This window comes from Eptatretus burgeri, chromosome 14, assembly GCF_056783735.1.
Source record: "Eptatretus burgeri isolate ZD-2024b chromosome 14, Ebu_testis_v1, whole genome shotgun sequence".
Taxonomy (NCBI): Eukaryota; Metazoa; Chordata; class Myxini; order Myxiniformes; family Myxinidae; genus Eptatretus; species Eptatretus burgeri.
In genome coordinates, this window is record NC_140974.1 from 27,228,401 (window position 1) to 27,244,350 (window position 15,950).

The following is a 15,950-nucleotide window of genomic DNA, read 5'->3' on the forward strand; positions in this document are numbered from 1 at the left end:
TGACTCAGTGGTTGGTGGGCAAGCGCGCGAGCATGCCATTTGCGGTGCCCATGATATGGCGTGAGCCGCAGAATCATCATGATGATTGTTATTTCTGCTGCACAAGCATCGCCGGCTTCAACAAGAAGAATAAAGGTCACATCAAGTACGCTGACTGCGTCTCTGCTCGTAAACCTGTGCCTCATGATGACGAGAACCCCGTTCCAACACCTCCAGCTGATCAGAACATAGCTGTAAGCAGTGGTGAAGAGGATGGTGATGATGAACCTTTTGAACCCGACACTCAAGAATCACACCTTCTGAACCAGGGAGACTTAAATGATCTTGTAAGAGATCTCTCGCTGTCAAAGGCGAAGGCAGAGCTGCTTGGATCAAGGCTGCAGCAGTGGAATCTACTTGAACCTAACACCAAGATATCCTTGTTCAGAGCACGTCACAGAGACATGGCTGAGTTCTTTGAGATGGAAGACACGATGACATTCTGCAGTGACATCAACGGTCTGTTGAAAGAACTTGGGTGTGATCACGATCCTGCAGACTGGCGCCTCTTCATCGACTCGGGGAAGAACAGCTTGAAGGCTGTTTTGCTCCACAATGGCAACGAGAAACCATCAGTCCCACTGGCTCACGAGTTCGGCATGACAGAGACCTATGAGACTATGCGGCAGCTGCTTGATTCCATCAAGTACAATGACTTCAACTGGCACATCTGCGGAGACTTGAAAGTGGTGGCGCTGTTGTTAGGGCTGCAGTCAGGCTACACGAAATACATGTGCTTCCTTTGTCTCTGGGATAGCAGAGACGACAAGAATCACTGGACGAAGAAAGATTGGGAAGAGCGAAAAGAGCATGTACCTGGTCGACACAACGTGAAGCATGTCGCCCTTGTCGACCCAGCCAAGGTTTTCCTTCCACCACTCCACATAAAGCTCGGCTTGATGAAAAGTTTTGTACGGGCAATGGATCTGAATGGGCGTGGGTTTTTATACCTCAAGGAAAAGTTTGGCAACACCTTGTCGGAGGCCAAGATCAAGGCTGGTGTCTTTGTTGGACCGCAAATCCGACAGATTATGAAGGACGAAACTTTTCCGACAACTCTAAACCCCAAAGAGCTGGCAGCGTGGAGGAGCTTCAAAGCTGTGACGGACAACTTCTTGCGGAACGAGCGTGCGGACAGCTATGAAGAAATAGTGCAGCAGCTGCTGGAGTCCTTCAGGAAACTTGGCTCCAGGATGTCCCTGAAAATCCATTTCCTACACCAGCACCTGAACTTCTTCCCTGACAACTTGGGAGCAGTCTCGGACGAGCACGGCGAGCGATTCCACCAAGAGATTTCACTCATGGAGACGCGTTACCAAGGGCGGCACAACCCGAACATGATGGGCGATTTCTGCTGGTTCCTGCATCGTGAAACTGACACAGAGCAGCACAAACGCAAAGCCAAATGCCTAAAGCATTTTTAATTACATTCTAGTGGAGTTTTTCTGTAATTTCTATAATTTTGAAGCATTCATGATGAAATAAATGAATAAATGAATTTTTGTAAATTTCATTGAAATCCTGACTTCTAGGCAATGGGAATATTTATGTTACTGAAAATCCTGACGTGATACAGCAAAACGGTTATGATTTTTGAAATCAGCGTACCCAAATTAGTCTAAATCACTTTACAGATCTCCAGTAAAAAATTTTTGTTGTTCAGTGTAATTCATCAGCAACAGCATGCTCAAACTCAATCTCATTGCCTCCACCACTGATGGTGAAGGAGGTTATGTTTTCACCCCTTTCTTTCTGTTGGCTGCTCTTAGATCACCCTTATTCTGGACATTTCCATCTGTCTGTCTGTCTGCAAAACTTTGGTCAAGCCTAGGGGCTAAACCACTCAACCGATTCCAATGAAATTTGGTAGGTAGGACCAATATTTCTGGGAATCGTGTGCATAGCAACGGCCCTTTAAAGTGGTAAAAAATCGAAAAAAAATCGAAAATCGAAGCTTAGAGTTCTGTGCGCAATCTATCTAACTCCCTTCATGCCAATTTGCAGCCCTAACAAAAAATATTTGTAGGAGGAGATAGGTTTTGGGCTAGTATATGTCGAATGTTTCAGAAATGGTTCATTGCGAATATCTCTAAGAGAAAGAGACTGATTTTGATGAAACTTGGATGAAATGTGTATAATGTGGCGAGCATGTACACAAAAATGAATGGTTGCTATACACACCTCCGTTGCTTAGCAACAGCTAAAATATTTTATCGTACATCGTACACTTATTGTGGACTGTACAAAAAAAATCAATACCTCCGAAACTGGACCTCTGAGGGACCTGTTTTTTTTTGTGCCCAAGGAGAATGTCTTACAGCATCATATAAAAAAAAATAAAATCTTTAGCGAATAGATAAATGGAATTACCAGGGCTGCCATTTGTTAGAGTCTCTTTGGAAACATGGCTGAAATTTCACAAGGCGGGTTTCTGGACGCAAACTAAGAGGGCTGTGATAATCATATCTATTGTGCTAACTTGATTGATAGCATGTACATGAATATCGGCTCGTCGCGTCGGCCAGATTTCCATCTAGAGCGAGCAGCCATGTCACCTACCGACTTTTTTGTCTATTTGTTTGTTTGTGTGCAGGATATCTCAAAAAGTTGTGGACAGGTTCGATGTGTGACAAGGATGAACTGATTAGATTTTTTATGAAGATCCGGATCCGGATCCGACTACTAGAATTTTTCAGTGATTCATTTAGAGACAGGGCCAAAAACGATAGATAGCACGATATCTCAAAAAGTTGTGGACGGATTCAGATGAAACTTGGCAGACAGGTTGGGTGTGTGGAAGAAAGAATCGATTCGATTTTGATGAAGATCCGAATCTGGATCTGGATACGAGAATTATTTAATTTTCAAAGTGATTCTTCACCATTGATTGGGCCAAAAACGATATATATAGCATGATATTTCAAAATTTATGAAGCCCAATATGTTCTCGTGCATCAGGCATTACGTGGCGGAGGTATGTACTCTTCTGAGTGCCCTTCTTGTTCTCAACTGTGACCGGGATCATGAAGAAAATAATCAGTTTCCTTGGCACTACCATTTAACTGCTTAGGCCCTGCCATTGAAACACCTGATCTACAAAATAATTTGGTGGGTAAACCATGGCAGTGGTCAAAGATTTAAAAAGCTGTCCAGCCATGTTAGTACTCAAGAGGAACAAATGGCTAAGAAGAGATGACAGCAAAGAGACCATTACAAATTGAGTGTTTTTAACGAGTACTGTGATACACACCACAATAACGCATAGTTGTGTTTTATTCAAAACATATGAACAAAGGCAACCACTGTAACACCTTGGCTTCTGCCATTATCTTAAAATAAGCAAAACAGTGCATAAAGCAACGGTGGAATATATTGTTATTATTATAGTATCATTATCTCACCAAAACAAACTCTTGGAAGCTGATTTTTCCATCATGGTTTAAATCTGCCGTCGCCATCAATTTGCTCACGATGTCTCGAGCTTGGTAACCTGGAATGGGCCGGCCAGCTGCATTAAACGCATCCTGAAGCTCAAACTGCTCAATGAATCCATTCCCATTGGAATCTGCAACAAACACATTGCACAGAACCTCAAAATACCATCGATCAAAACACAAGTACCACCGATCAATCCAGAAATACCCCAAAGAAATACCCCTATTAAATCCAGAAATACCCCCAATATCCTCGATCATCAGTCCTCAGATATCCTCGAACAATCCACAAATAACCTCCGATCGATGTACAGGTATCCTCAATCAAACTACATGTATCCTCAATCAATCTACAGGTACCCCCAGTTTACTGTTGATTTCCATTTCTCAAAATAACACGTCTCAGATTTGAAAGAAAACATAAACAATTTCAGTCACTTGTGAACAACTTGACTTTTAAAACACCCATGGTCCATTTCACCAGTTCAACACCCAAGATCCCTTTCACCAATTCAAAACCCATGGACCATTTCACCAGTTTAACACCCAAGATCCATTTCACCAGTTCAACAGCCATGGTTCATTTCACTAGTTCACTTGCTAAAGCCAAGGCATCATATTACCGTACCTTGTTTGAGAACAACTCCTACAACACAATTTGTTCTGTCATTGAGTGAGAAACCTTGACACTAAGACCATTATCAGTTATCAGGAACCTTGTAACTTGGACCTTTTCCCTAACTTATTCTTCATACCGAACCAAACAATATGCTGCTACTTTTGAGGATAACATATGTATTCATAATTAAATTGCAAATATGCTCCAGATACTACACGTTCTTCCTCACCATCTACAAAATACTTCATGATGTTTGTATCACTTCTTACTAGTCAGTCCAGAAACAATTCAGTTAATCATTGGTAACTGAAAGAAAACAACTTCTTTACTTGATTCAGTTCCAGTTTTCTCGTCACATAAAACAACTAGAAGGGCACGCGGTAGAACGCATACCTCCACCACGTAATGCCTGATCAACAACAACATTTCGGACCCAATACATTTTTGAAATATGCTGTATATCGTTTTTGGCCCAATCTCTCAATGGAGAAGAATCACTTTAAAAATTAAATAATTCTCGTAACTGGATCCTGATTGGGATCTTCACCAAAATTGAATCAATTCTTCCTTATCACACACTCAAATTGTCCACCAAGTTTCATCCAAATCCGTCTGCAACTTTTTGAGATATCCTGTTATATATCGGTTTAGCCCTCTCTCTCTCAATTGCGAAGAATCACTTTAATCTACTAGCAGTCGGATCCGGATCCGGATCTTGACCAAAAATCTAATCAGTTCGTGCTTGTTACACACCACACCTTGTCTACTAAATGTCATCCAATCCGTCCACAACTTTTTTGAGACATCCTGCACACAGACAGACAGAAAGACAAACAAACAGACAGACCGAGAGGGGTGAAAACATAACCTCCTTCACCTTCGGTGGAAGAGGAAATAAAGGTTAATGTATAAGGCTGGTATTTGGGACTGCTTCTGGACTACTTAAAAAGCACTGAATTTCTGGATTTTTTTTTTCAATGTTTGTTAAAATAATTATTTTATAAAAATTGTATGAAAAGAACATACAAAAAACTCTTCTTAAAAAAATTGTACTGTATCTACTTGAACACTGCCTGAGCACATACTGTTCTATGAACGCTAGTTGATAAAGTTTTTAGCTCTGATAACAAATTTTTATGTGTCAGGTTTGACAAGTCATTCCTTTCCAGAAAAAAAAAATGGGTTTTAGTTGTTTTAACCAACAAAAATTTAAAGATGTTAATTACCTTCGCCAAAGGAGACGGTATTGCTTTTGGGTCTGTTTGTTTGTTTTTTGTCTGTTTGTTTGGCTGCCCAGAACTTTTGTGTTTTTCTCTGCAACTGCTTGTCGGATTGAGACAAAGTTTTCGCAAGTGGTGCGACTCCTCATGTAGGCTGTTTTAATCATAATTATGACGTCATAGGTCACATGGTATGGCACCCATGTTGGAAAAATGGAAAAACTTTGGCCCTCTATCTCTGAAACTACACCAAGGAGCAAATTGAAACTTGGCACATGGCAAGTACTCCTCATGAGGAAAGATTTTGATTTTTTTATGATGTCATAGGTGCCTTCATTATGATGTCATAATTGCATATGTAAAATGCTACATCTGAAAAGTATGAAAAATTTTGAGGTCATCTAGGGATAAAATGGTCCACAGAAAATCCAGAAAAAAATTATATTGTAGACCCTGAAATTCTGGATTATCCTGCAGCGACCATCAATAAGGACATGGTCAATCTCCTATGCCACACCGCCAGTGTTGGAATACCAAGTCCAGCGATGAGCTTGTGGGCGCTGAAACCATGAACCAGCCACCCTAAGTCCATGACTTCTTGCAAAGTCAAGGAACTTAGTGCTGTTCTGGTTCACAGTTCTAGACCCATGGGGACCAACACATGCCTTGTAACCATCCCTATCAGTTCCATGCGATGCTTTGAAATCCGCCAAGACTAGAAGAGTATCTCACCTGGGACACTGATCAACCAGACTCGAGCGTGGCATAGAATGCATCCTTCATGATGAGATCACTCGCCTCAGATGGAGCATAAACAGAGACCAGGGAAATGACACCCAAGGAGTGACGAATCCTTCATCTCATAATACGCTCCTTGACCGGTGTTACCTCAATTATCATTGGAGTCAGTATATTGGACAAAGCTACAGCAACTTCTTGGGCATGGTAATCATCAGAGTGACCAGACCAATAGTAGGTGTGACCACCCGCCACGATCTCGCCGCAATCCGGTCTCTGAACCTCAGAGAGAGCTGCAATCCCAATGTCCAAACGCTTGAGCTCAGATGATAAGAGACTGGTGAATGATGTTCATCCCCTCTTAGGGAAAGGACATCCCAGCACCCAACGCAAGGAGACCGCCGTCTGGTGGATGACATCTCAGCACCACCCCGACACACACTACGGCATCTGACCCGGGAAGATTACCCCATGTTTTCTATCCTATCATCAAAGATTGGGGGTCCCGAAGGCTTTGCCCCGATCCCATCATCCAGTGAGCTGCCCTGCAAAGGGAAGCTGCAGAGAAGGTACTCCCACGGAGTGGGTTTTCAGATTGATTTTAGAATGTTTTGCGGAGTGAAGTGTTTTACGGTGGCCGGAGTGCAAATCCTGCCACTAACCTCTTAATAAAAACGTAACCCAACTGCAAGAGGACGTCCGCAGACACAGTTGGGCACTAGATATGGATGGGTGTTGGCTCACAAGGCGATCCTCTGCCCTTTGTCCACAAAAGTAACACACCAGTACACAAACACCGCACAAAACAAGTCCTGGTGAGGGTCTGCAATCTCTGATTGCTCCTTTTATTGTTTTATTTTGTTTAACACTTTTGTACCTTTTGTGGGAAATTATTTCAACAAAAAAGGTATTCCAATGGGAGGGAACTATAGCCTTCAATTAGTGGGCAATTTCCTTGTTTGTTGTGATTTTTCATTTGAGTGGAAGTTCATGAAGGAGGAGTTCAGCTTTGCTAAAATGGTGTCTTCCACATTATATTGATGATATTTTGTTGGATTAATTATAAGTTTTTTGATCGGCTGATTCATCGGATTTATCCCGAAAGCCTAATAGTAGAGAGGAGTAGTAATGATGATTTAATCTGGATGTGTTAGTTAAAGTTGGAAATAATTGTTTGAGTACAAAATGTTTATCATAAAGTTGCCTGTTTTAGTTTTTCCTGTCTTGTGTATACCTTCCCATCTAGTGATGCACTATTTACAATTGGTTTCAATGTGTTTTCATCTGATCTTTTTAGATTTGCTCGAATTTGTTCTGTTGAGGATGGTTTTGTGATTCATGCTGAGAAGATGTATTCCATCATGTTGGAGAGGGGTTATTGTGCGAATCGTGTGACGATGTTGTTAGACGTCGTTGTAATCTCATGTTGAAGTCTGGTTGGTTTTCATGTGAAGAGGTTCCGGTTACATTGGAAGTTGTGTGAAATAATTTAATCAATTGTGTACATATATATATATATATATATATATATATATATATATATATATATATATATATATATATATATATATATATATATATATATATATATTCAATGAATCAACCGAAGTATGTCGTGAGTGTTTCCAAGAACGGGAACTTCATTATAAATTGAGGGCCTCTCTATTGATTTCTATGCTGGTGGATTCCTGTGTACATTCTGTGGTGGAAAGGTAAGAGAAACAGTTCAGTATTTTCCAGGTAATTAATCGGTAAGAGAAACAGTTCAGTATTTTCCAGGTAATTAATCGGTAAGAGAAACAGTTCAGTATTTTCCAGGTAATTAATCGGTAAGAGAAACAGTTCAGTATTTTCCAGGTAATTAATTGGTAAGAGAAACAGTTCAGTATTTCCAGGTAATTAATTGGTAAGAGAAACAGTTCAGTATTTTCCAGGTAATTAATTGGTAAGAGAAACAGTTCAGTATTTTCCAGGTAATTAATCGGTAAGAGAAACAGTTCAGTATTTTCCAGGTAATTAATCGGTAAGAGAAACAGTTCAGTATTTTCCAGGTAATTAATCGGTAAGAGAAACAGTTCAGTATTTCCAGGTAATTAATCGGTAAGAGAAACAGTTCAGTATTTTCCAGGTAATTAATCGGTAAGAGAAACAGTTCAGTATTTTCCAGGTAATTAATCGGTAAGAGAAACAGTTCAGTATTTTCCAGGTAATTAATCGGTAAGAGAAACAGTTCAGTATTTTCCAGGTAATTAATCGGTAAGAGAAACAGTTCAGTATTTTCCAGGTAATTAATCGGTAAGAGAAACAGTTCAGTATTTTCCAGGTAATTAATCGGTAAGAGAAACAGTTCAGTATTTTCCAGGTAATTAATCGGTAAGAGAAACAGTTCAGTATTTTCCAGGTAATTAATCGGTAAGAGAAACAGTTCAGTATTTTCCAGGTAATTAATCGGTAAGAGAAACAGTTCAGTATTTTCCAGGTAATTAATCGGTAAGAGAAACAGTTCAGTATTTTCCAGGTAATTAATCGGTAAGAGAAACAGTTCAGTATTTTCCAGGTAATTAATCGGTAAGAGAAACAGTTCAGTATTTTCCAGGTAATTAATCGGTAAGAGAAACAGTTCAGTATTTTCCAGGTAATTAATCGGTAAGAGAAACAGTTCAGTATTTTCCAGGTAATTAATCGGTAAGAGAAACAGTTCAGTATTTTCCAGGTAATTAATCGGTAAGAGAAACAGTTCAGTATTTTCCAGGTAATTAATCGGTAAGAGAAACAGTTCAGTATTTTCCAGGTAATTAATCGGTAAGAGAAACAGTTCAGTATTTTCCAGGTAATTAATCGGTAAGAGAAACAGTTCAGTATTTTCCAGGTAATTAATCGGTAAGAGAAACAGTTCAGTATTTTCCAGGTAATTAATCGGTAAGAGAAACAGTTCAGTATTTTCCAGGTAATTAATCGGTAAAAGAAACAGTTCAGTATTTTCCAGGTAATTAAATCGGTAAGAGAAACAGTTCAGTATTTCCAGGTAATTAATCGGTAAGAGAAACAGTTCAGTATTTTCCAGGTAATTAATCGGTAAGAGAAACAGTTCAGTATTTCCAGGTAATTAATCGGTAAGAGAAACAGTTCAGTATTTTCCAGGTAATTAATCGGGAAGAGAAACAGTTCAGTATTTCCAGGTAATTAATCGGTGTGTGTGTGTGTGTGTGTGTTTGTGTGTTTTTTTTTTCTTCTTCTCCACCATCTCTCCTTATTTATTTTTCTTTATCTATGGGGGCGGGGGGTGAATCTTGCAAACAGTCTTTGAAAGGTTCGCCTGGCTGTGCATGGATGGGTTTGAAGGTAGAGGAGTAGCAGCCGAAGCCCGAATCATATCCAGGTTCCTCCTGATGACTCCATCTTTGTCTATTTGGGTTCCTCCTTGTACTCCAATGCAGTATTTGCTCAGTTATTTAATCAGCTTGATCATCTTCCTTCCTGCTCTCATCTTAACGGAAGACCTACCCTTGAATGAATTAAGTCTCATCTTACACAATATATTGCCTGGTGTTGGCTCAGTGGTAAGGGTGGTGGCTTGGGATCCAAAGGTCCTGAGTTCAAGCCCCGTTGGCTGATGAATTAATACACCAGGGGGTTGACTCAGCCTGTCATCCTTCTGAGGTCAGCAAATTAAGTACCAGCTTGCTGGGATAATTGAGCCATTCGAGTATCCTGCGACGGAGTGGCGACCTGTCCAGGATTGTGTCCAACAGCCCAGGAAACTGCTTCGGCAGCACCGCCACTCTATGTAGAGAGTATGGTTGCAATTATTATGATTATTATTATTACACGATATGCAAACATTGTTGGCTATCCAGCAGACCCACTTCATATACCAATCAGTGTCCCCCCCTGGGATCTATTCCAGTTCAACATTGTTTTCTCTTGATCTGCATCCATTTGGTACAATCTGTGATATTTCAATATCAGCTTTCATTGCTATGGTAACGATTCCCAGATCTACTTGTCCATTGTTCCCGATGTGCTTGCTTTACCAACTCTGAATTACTCTTTCTGAACTTCAAACACGGATGTTCATTAACTTGCTGGTTCTCAGCCTATCACCCTTCCTTCATGACATTCAACCACAGATAATTAAACTTTGGGATCAACATCTGATTGCTTCGATAGTTTCAGATTTAGGTATCATTGTAGACTCAAAAACCTTCCAACATTCCACACATATTGACGAATATCTACAAATCTGTTTCCTTCCATCTGCGCAATATTCCTCCAACCCACTCATCGTTTAAACAGAGGACTCTCCTGAAATTCAGGTTCATCATCTCGTAACACCAATTCATGTGTACAACTCACTGTGAGCAGGATGACGTGCTTCTTCCCTCAAGCCCTGACAACTTATCCACGAAATGGAAGCCAGGCTCGAAGTTCAAGGTTGTAAATCTGATCCAATCACTCCGAGAATTAAAGCACTTCTTGACTCCAAACACACAAGCATATCGATTTTGCAATATCGGTGATGATCTTTAGAGCCAAATATCAATTGCTTCCTACCTTTCTGAACTAAACACACCTTACACCTGCATGAAAGCTACGGACGGTCTATAACAACAGGTATCTCCCGGTAGATCGTCACACCAGGAGGAAGACGTTAGGAGATCGAGGATCCACACAACTCAATCTTTTATAATCCCACCTTTGTACACTTACCTTGTCTACATTGATACTTTTCTTATCTTTTCATTCTTTGCCAAGGGATTTGAGATTTTACTTTAAATTAAAACCACGGCAGAACAAATTGATTCACTCATATTATCACATCACATCACACTATTATAATAATAATAATAATAATAATAATAATAATAATAATAATAATAATATTAACCAATTGTTGCGAAAGCAGTTCTTAGTTCTTCCAACTCATCCTGAGTGATGTGTGTGATGTTTGGCATTCTGTCGATGTCCTGCACACACACACACACACACACACACACACACACACACACACACACACACACACACACACACACACACACACACACACACACACACACACACACACACACAGTTTGAGAGCGCTCTTCCATTGCATGAACGAGTGCAACCACTCTTCAACTCATATTATCACACTGCACAACATTGTCAAATGCAAAAGGCAAAACATGATTTGGAGTTGGGATTCAACTAGAAAACAAAATTGTCCTTTACAAGAGCAAATTGAATCATCAAAGCAAAAGCTCGACAAACCGTGCCGTGTTGTGCACCACACAGTGAACCGTGCCGCATTGTGCACACGAGGCGATCATTTTATCCTCCATTAATCTTTTCAACCCTGAGATCCTTAGACTTTCAGCTCCCTCACCCTGGGCTCCCTGGAGAAAAATAACTGTTGTTGTTCATCTTTCGGCTGCTCCCGTTAGGGGTCGCCACAGCGGATCATCCGTTATGATCCACATACTCATTTGGCACAGGTTTTACACCGGATGCCCTTCCTGACGCAACCCTGGTTGCCTCTTACGACACAGGGATAAGGATTGGGTTTCGCCATGATTCCGGGCTGCCCTACACCCTCTCACAGCGCGGCCAAGTGCAGAGCCCCCGTCCTCAAGCGATCCTCCAACCCAAGCCTCCGAGTAGCCGGATTACAGGCGCACGCCACTACGCCCTGTCCCTGGAGAAAAATAACTGAAAAGTTGAAATGTTTTATTTTTGTTTTCTGCCTGAAAAATGTTTTTTCTAGTCCTGCAATTACAAATAAATGATATTTCAATCAAAGACCGTCGTATTTTCTTCTTTTTTCAGTTTATCGCCAATACTTTACTTTGTAGTGCCAGTCAAACCAGCAGTAATTTCCCGGCTTTCAGACACATAAGAATTATCCACAGTATGTGCATCAGTGTGTTGTGTTGCAACGTTTCGGCAAGTCCTTGTCCTTTTCCCGAGGGTTCCTTTGCTTAGCCACAAGGTACTTCTCTCTGCACACAACACAATGGTTATTGGTAGTCGCATGTGGAGCCTTTTCTACATCATGGTGAGCATTCCGTTTCAGTCGTTACTTGTCCTGAAACTCTGCTGAGCGACGATTACCAAATACTGCGACAGTGGATTGAACATGTCCTACAAGTTCCTGACACAGTTTCTCCATAAACAAAAATGGAAAGTGACTACTCTCTTGTTTGGTGGAGCATGGGGCTTTGTGAAACCCATCGGTACGTGTGCATTGTACGCAGCCCACACGAAGAATTGCATTACCAAGCGTCTTGGTCATTTATAGTGGTGGTGGCATTTCTGAAATCGAGTAATTTGGTCATTTTTGTCTGTCCCTCCCATATAAACATTATCGGCCTTCACTGCTTTTGGACAAGGAATCTTTGTTTTTTCAGTACCATCATATCGCTGAACATGTTCAGGAGGGGAAGAGACATAGATTGACATGACAAAATATATGGGCCGCTTGTCCTGCAAACTATAACAGCAACAGTCCCATTGACGAGAATTTGCCATTCCCCTTTTTGTATTTCATTGTTTCTCCTTATAAGAGTCTTGGAAAATTATCTTCTGTTGGTCATCGTAGGTTCATACATCCTTATCCCTTGTTTTATGATCAAACACTCAACCAGCTGAACGGAGGTGCAGAATCTGTTGGTGTACTGTAACCTGGTGTTGGCTTAGTGGTTCGGGTGGTGGCTTGGGATCCTAGGGTCCTGAGTTCAAGTCCTGTTTCCAATGAATTAACACCAGGGGGTTGACTCAGCCGGTCATCCTTCCGAGGTCAGTGAAATGAGTACGAGTGTAGCAGCCAAAAAGCTGCACATGAAGGGAAGAGGTATTGACGGATTTACTAAATCTAGTATTGGTGTGGCGTAGGCATGGTGGGCCGAATGGCCTCATCCTGCATATAATATCCTTGTAATCCTTGTAATAATTCTGTCCTGAGAATTTGTCAGTCATTCGGACAACCAAGTTCCCTGTAATCCCAAGGTTATCGATAGCCTTGGTCTATCCCCTCCGCATCCTCTTTCTCTACCAACACCTCTGGGAACTCTCCCAGCATTGTCGTTAGTGTCAGTTTCACTTTCCCCATTTGAAAAGCCATTCTCCGACTAAAAATCGCTCTGATTACCACAATAATCATCATCTACACCTTCCTCATCTGAGCTCAACACCTCGTCAACTGACATCACATTTCGACTCATTTTGCAACGATTTTTAGTGAGAAACCTTCAAAAACTTTCGTGAATCTCATGCTGCTACTTCCGCAGATCATGCACTTTGGTGTGTGCACAAGGATGGGCCGATGTTTGTATCAAGGCGTGTGCATGGAAAAAAAAAAAAACCTCCCTCACACTTCCTGAGCTATTGGCGACGATGTGGACCGAAGATCAGGTGCAATATAATGGATCCACTAAATGCTCAGGAAGTTGCTTGTAATAAAGAAGAACACGTGGTGGCCGGTTACTGACCGGCTGCTCGGATTTATGGAGGTTCGAATAGCGACCGGTTTACCGACCGCGATGCTTCAAAGGGTTAACATGTATTATTTGTAGCCATTTATCTCTTCGTATTGTAGATCAGAGTCCATGCACTGCTGGTTTCTGGGACGATATGGTTCACTTTCCAGTGGGAAAAGGGCCACGTGTGAGACTCAAGGTGAATAGGAATCATTTGTTTCGTAAGGATAGCATCGCTGAGTTTCCTCTTGAGCATTTATGGTATTCTATAGTAATAAATGTCGGTGTGTGTCCGTCCGTCCATCCATAAGTCCACCGGTCTCCTCCATAACGTCCCGCCCTTCTCCTCTTCCCCCTACGTCCCGCCCCTCTCCTCTTCCCCCTACGTCCCGCTCCTCTCCTCTTCCCCCTACGTCCCGCTCCTCTCCTCTTCCCCCTACGTCCCGCCCCTCTCCTCTTCCCCCTGCGTCCCGCTCCTCTCCTCTTCCCCCTACGTCCCGCCCTTCTCCTCTTCCCCCTGCGTCCCGCCCCTCTCCTCTTCCCCCTGCGTCCCGCCCCTCTCCTCTTCCCCCGACGTCCCGCCCCTCTCCTCTTCCCCCTACGTCCCGCCCTTCTCCTCTTCCCCCTACGTCCCGCCCCTCTCCTCTTCCCCCTACGTCCCGCTCCTCTCCTCTTCCCCCTACGTCCCGCCCCTCTACTCTTCCCCCTGCGTCCCGCCCCTCTCCTCTTCCCCCTACGTCCCGCCCCTCTCCTCTTCCCCCTACGTCCCGCCCCTCCTCTTCCCCCTGCGTCCCGCTCCTCTCCTCTTCCCCTACGTCCCGCCCTTCTCCTCTTCCCCTGCGTCCCGCCCCTCTCCTCTTCCCCCTACGTCCCGCCCTTCTCCTCTTCCCCCTACGTCCCGCCCCTCTCCTCTTCCCCCTACCTCCCGCCCTTCTCATCTTCTCCCTGCGTCCCGCCCCTCTCCTCTTCCCCCTGCGCCCCCCCCCTCTCCTCTTCCCCCTGCGTCCCGCCCCTCTCCTCTTCCCCCTGCGTCCCGCCCCTCTCCTCTTCCCCTGCGTCCTCCCCCTCTCCAATACCCCTACATCCCGCCCCTCGCCTCTTCACCTGCATCCCACCCCCTCCCCTCTTCACCTGCATCCCACCCCTCCCCTCTTCACCTGCATCCCACCCCTCCCCTCTTCACCTGCATCCCACCCCCTCCCCTCTTCACCTGCATCCCACCCCCTCTCTTCTCCTGCATCCTGCCCCCTCTCCAATTCCCCTGAGTTCCGCCCCTCTCCTCTTCACCCGTGTCCTGCCCCCTCTCCTCTTCACCTGCTTTTCTGTTTCCCACCTTGACCTTCCCCGTTCTCTTCTTCGTGTGTTTCATTCACCTTGTGTGCTCGTTCACCCCTCATGTCCTTCTCCCCTGCCCCTTGATGTCACTCTCATCTCTACGCAACTGTCGGTGTTTCCCAATTCCATTTTGTTCCTTTCCATTCTTCTTCAGCTCTTCCACGAGCCTCGACCACATATACAAAAAAAATAATACAGGTTCCACCACTAACGTGTCGGTAAATGGCCCCACGACCTTTACCAAATGTACACCAAAAACACTGCGGTCTGTGGGGGTCACCAAGATCTCAGGTTACATATCTCAATAAACAAGATACACCCGACAGGTCGAACTTGTACAACCCTTACAAAAACATCCGATGACTTCTCATGAGATCTGATGAGACTCTCATCAGATCTCATGAAGAATATCTGGAAGAAAAGGCAAAGATATTGACAGAAAATCAGCAAAACAATCATTCAGCAGATTCCCACTCAGAATGGCAAGATTCCCTGGAAATCATTAACCTCGTATTATAAAACATCAAACACTTTCCGATAACAACCGTCGCAGACAAACGGCCCTGTGTGAACAGTGAGTCATAATGGAAATCAAACCATATTGTCTATCAAGCTCCTGAGCCCTTCGATGATGAGTCGAGAATCGTTTCAAGGTGAGAACCCATTCATGGACAGGTGTAGTTCACTCCGACGCAGGATACCGGAGCAAAGCGTTTGGAGCACGAATTTGTAATTTGGTCAGGGTGCCGGAGAGAACTCGCCTCCTCTTCACGAAGGACACCGTGGGATCTTTAACGTCCACCAACTAATCCTGGCGGATGGGACCCGCGTTTAACATCCACCTGAGGGACGACCCTACCTGTGATGAATCACCCTACCTGTGAAACACCAGGATGACGGTTTACAGCCGGGTCGGGATTCGAACCCAGGCGAGACGGCTTGGAGACGAGTTTGCATACCCTACTAGATCGAATACTGTAGTTTACCGAAATAGTTTACCGAAAAGTTGTAATGTCTAACCATCAGAGTTGAGGACAGTTCCGAACAACAGAGAGGACGCCAATGAACTCACCTTCGCTCGGTAACTCGTGCAATGCGATGACAAATACCT

At 43.2% G+C, this 15,950-nt stretch overlaps 1 protein-coding gene across 3 annotated transcripts in view; it reads right to left on the reverse strand.

The window, feature by feature from the left end:
- The window catches only part of LOC147012851 (plastin-2-like), a 52,424-nt gene extending 36,474 nt beyond the window's left edge, over nucleotides 1–15,950 (reverse strand). Inside the window, exons 1-3 of one of the 3 annotated variants that reach the window (XM_085854138.1) lie at nucleotides 15,912–15,950; nucleotides 10,939–11,017; nucleotides 3,441–3,604 (exon numbers count right to left, since the gene is read on the reverse strand). In XM_085854138.1, coding sequence (XP_085710264.1) covers nucleotides 3,441–3,604; nucleotides 10,939–11,005 — 231 coding nt within the window. In that variant the 5' untranslated portion in view covers nucleotides 11,006–11,017; nucleotides 15,912–15,950. The other 2 variants (XM_085854137.1, XM_085854139.1) reach the window with 2 other exon arrangements.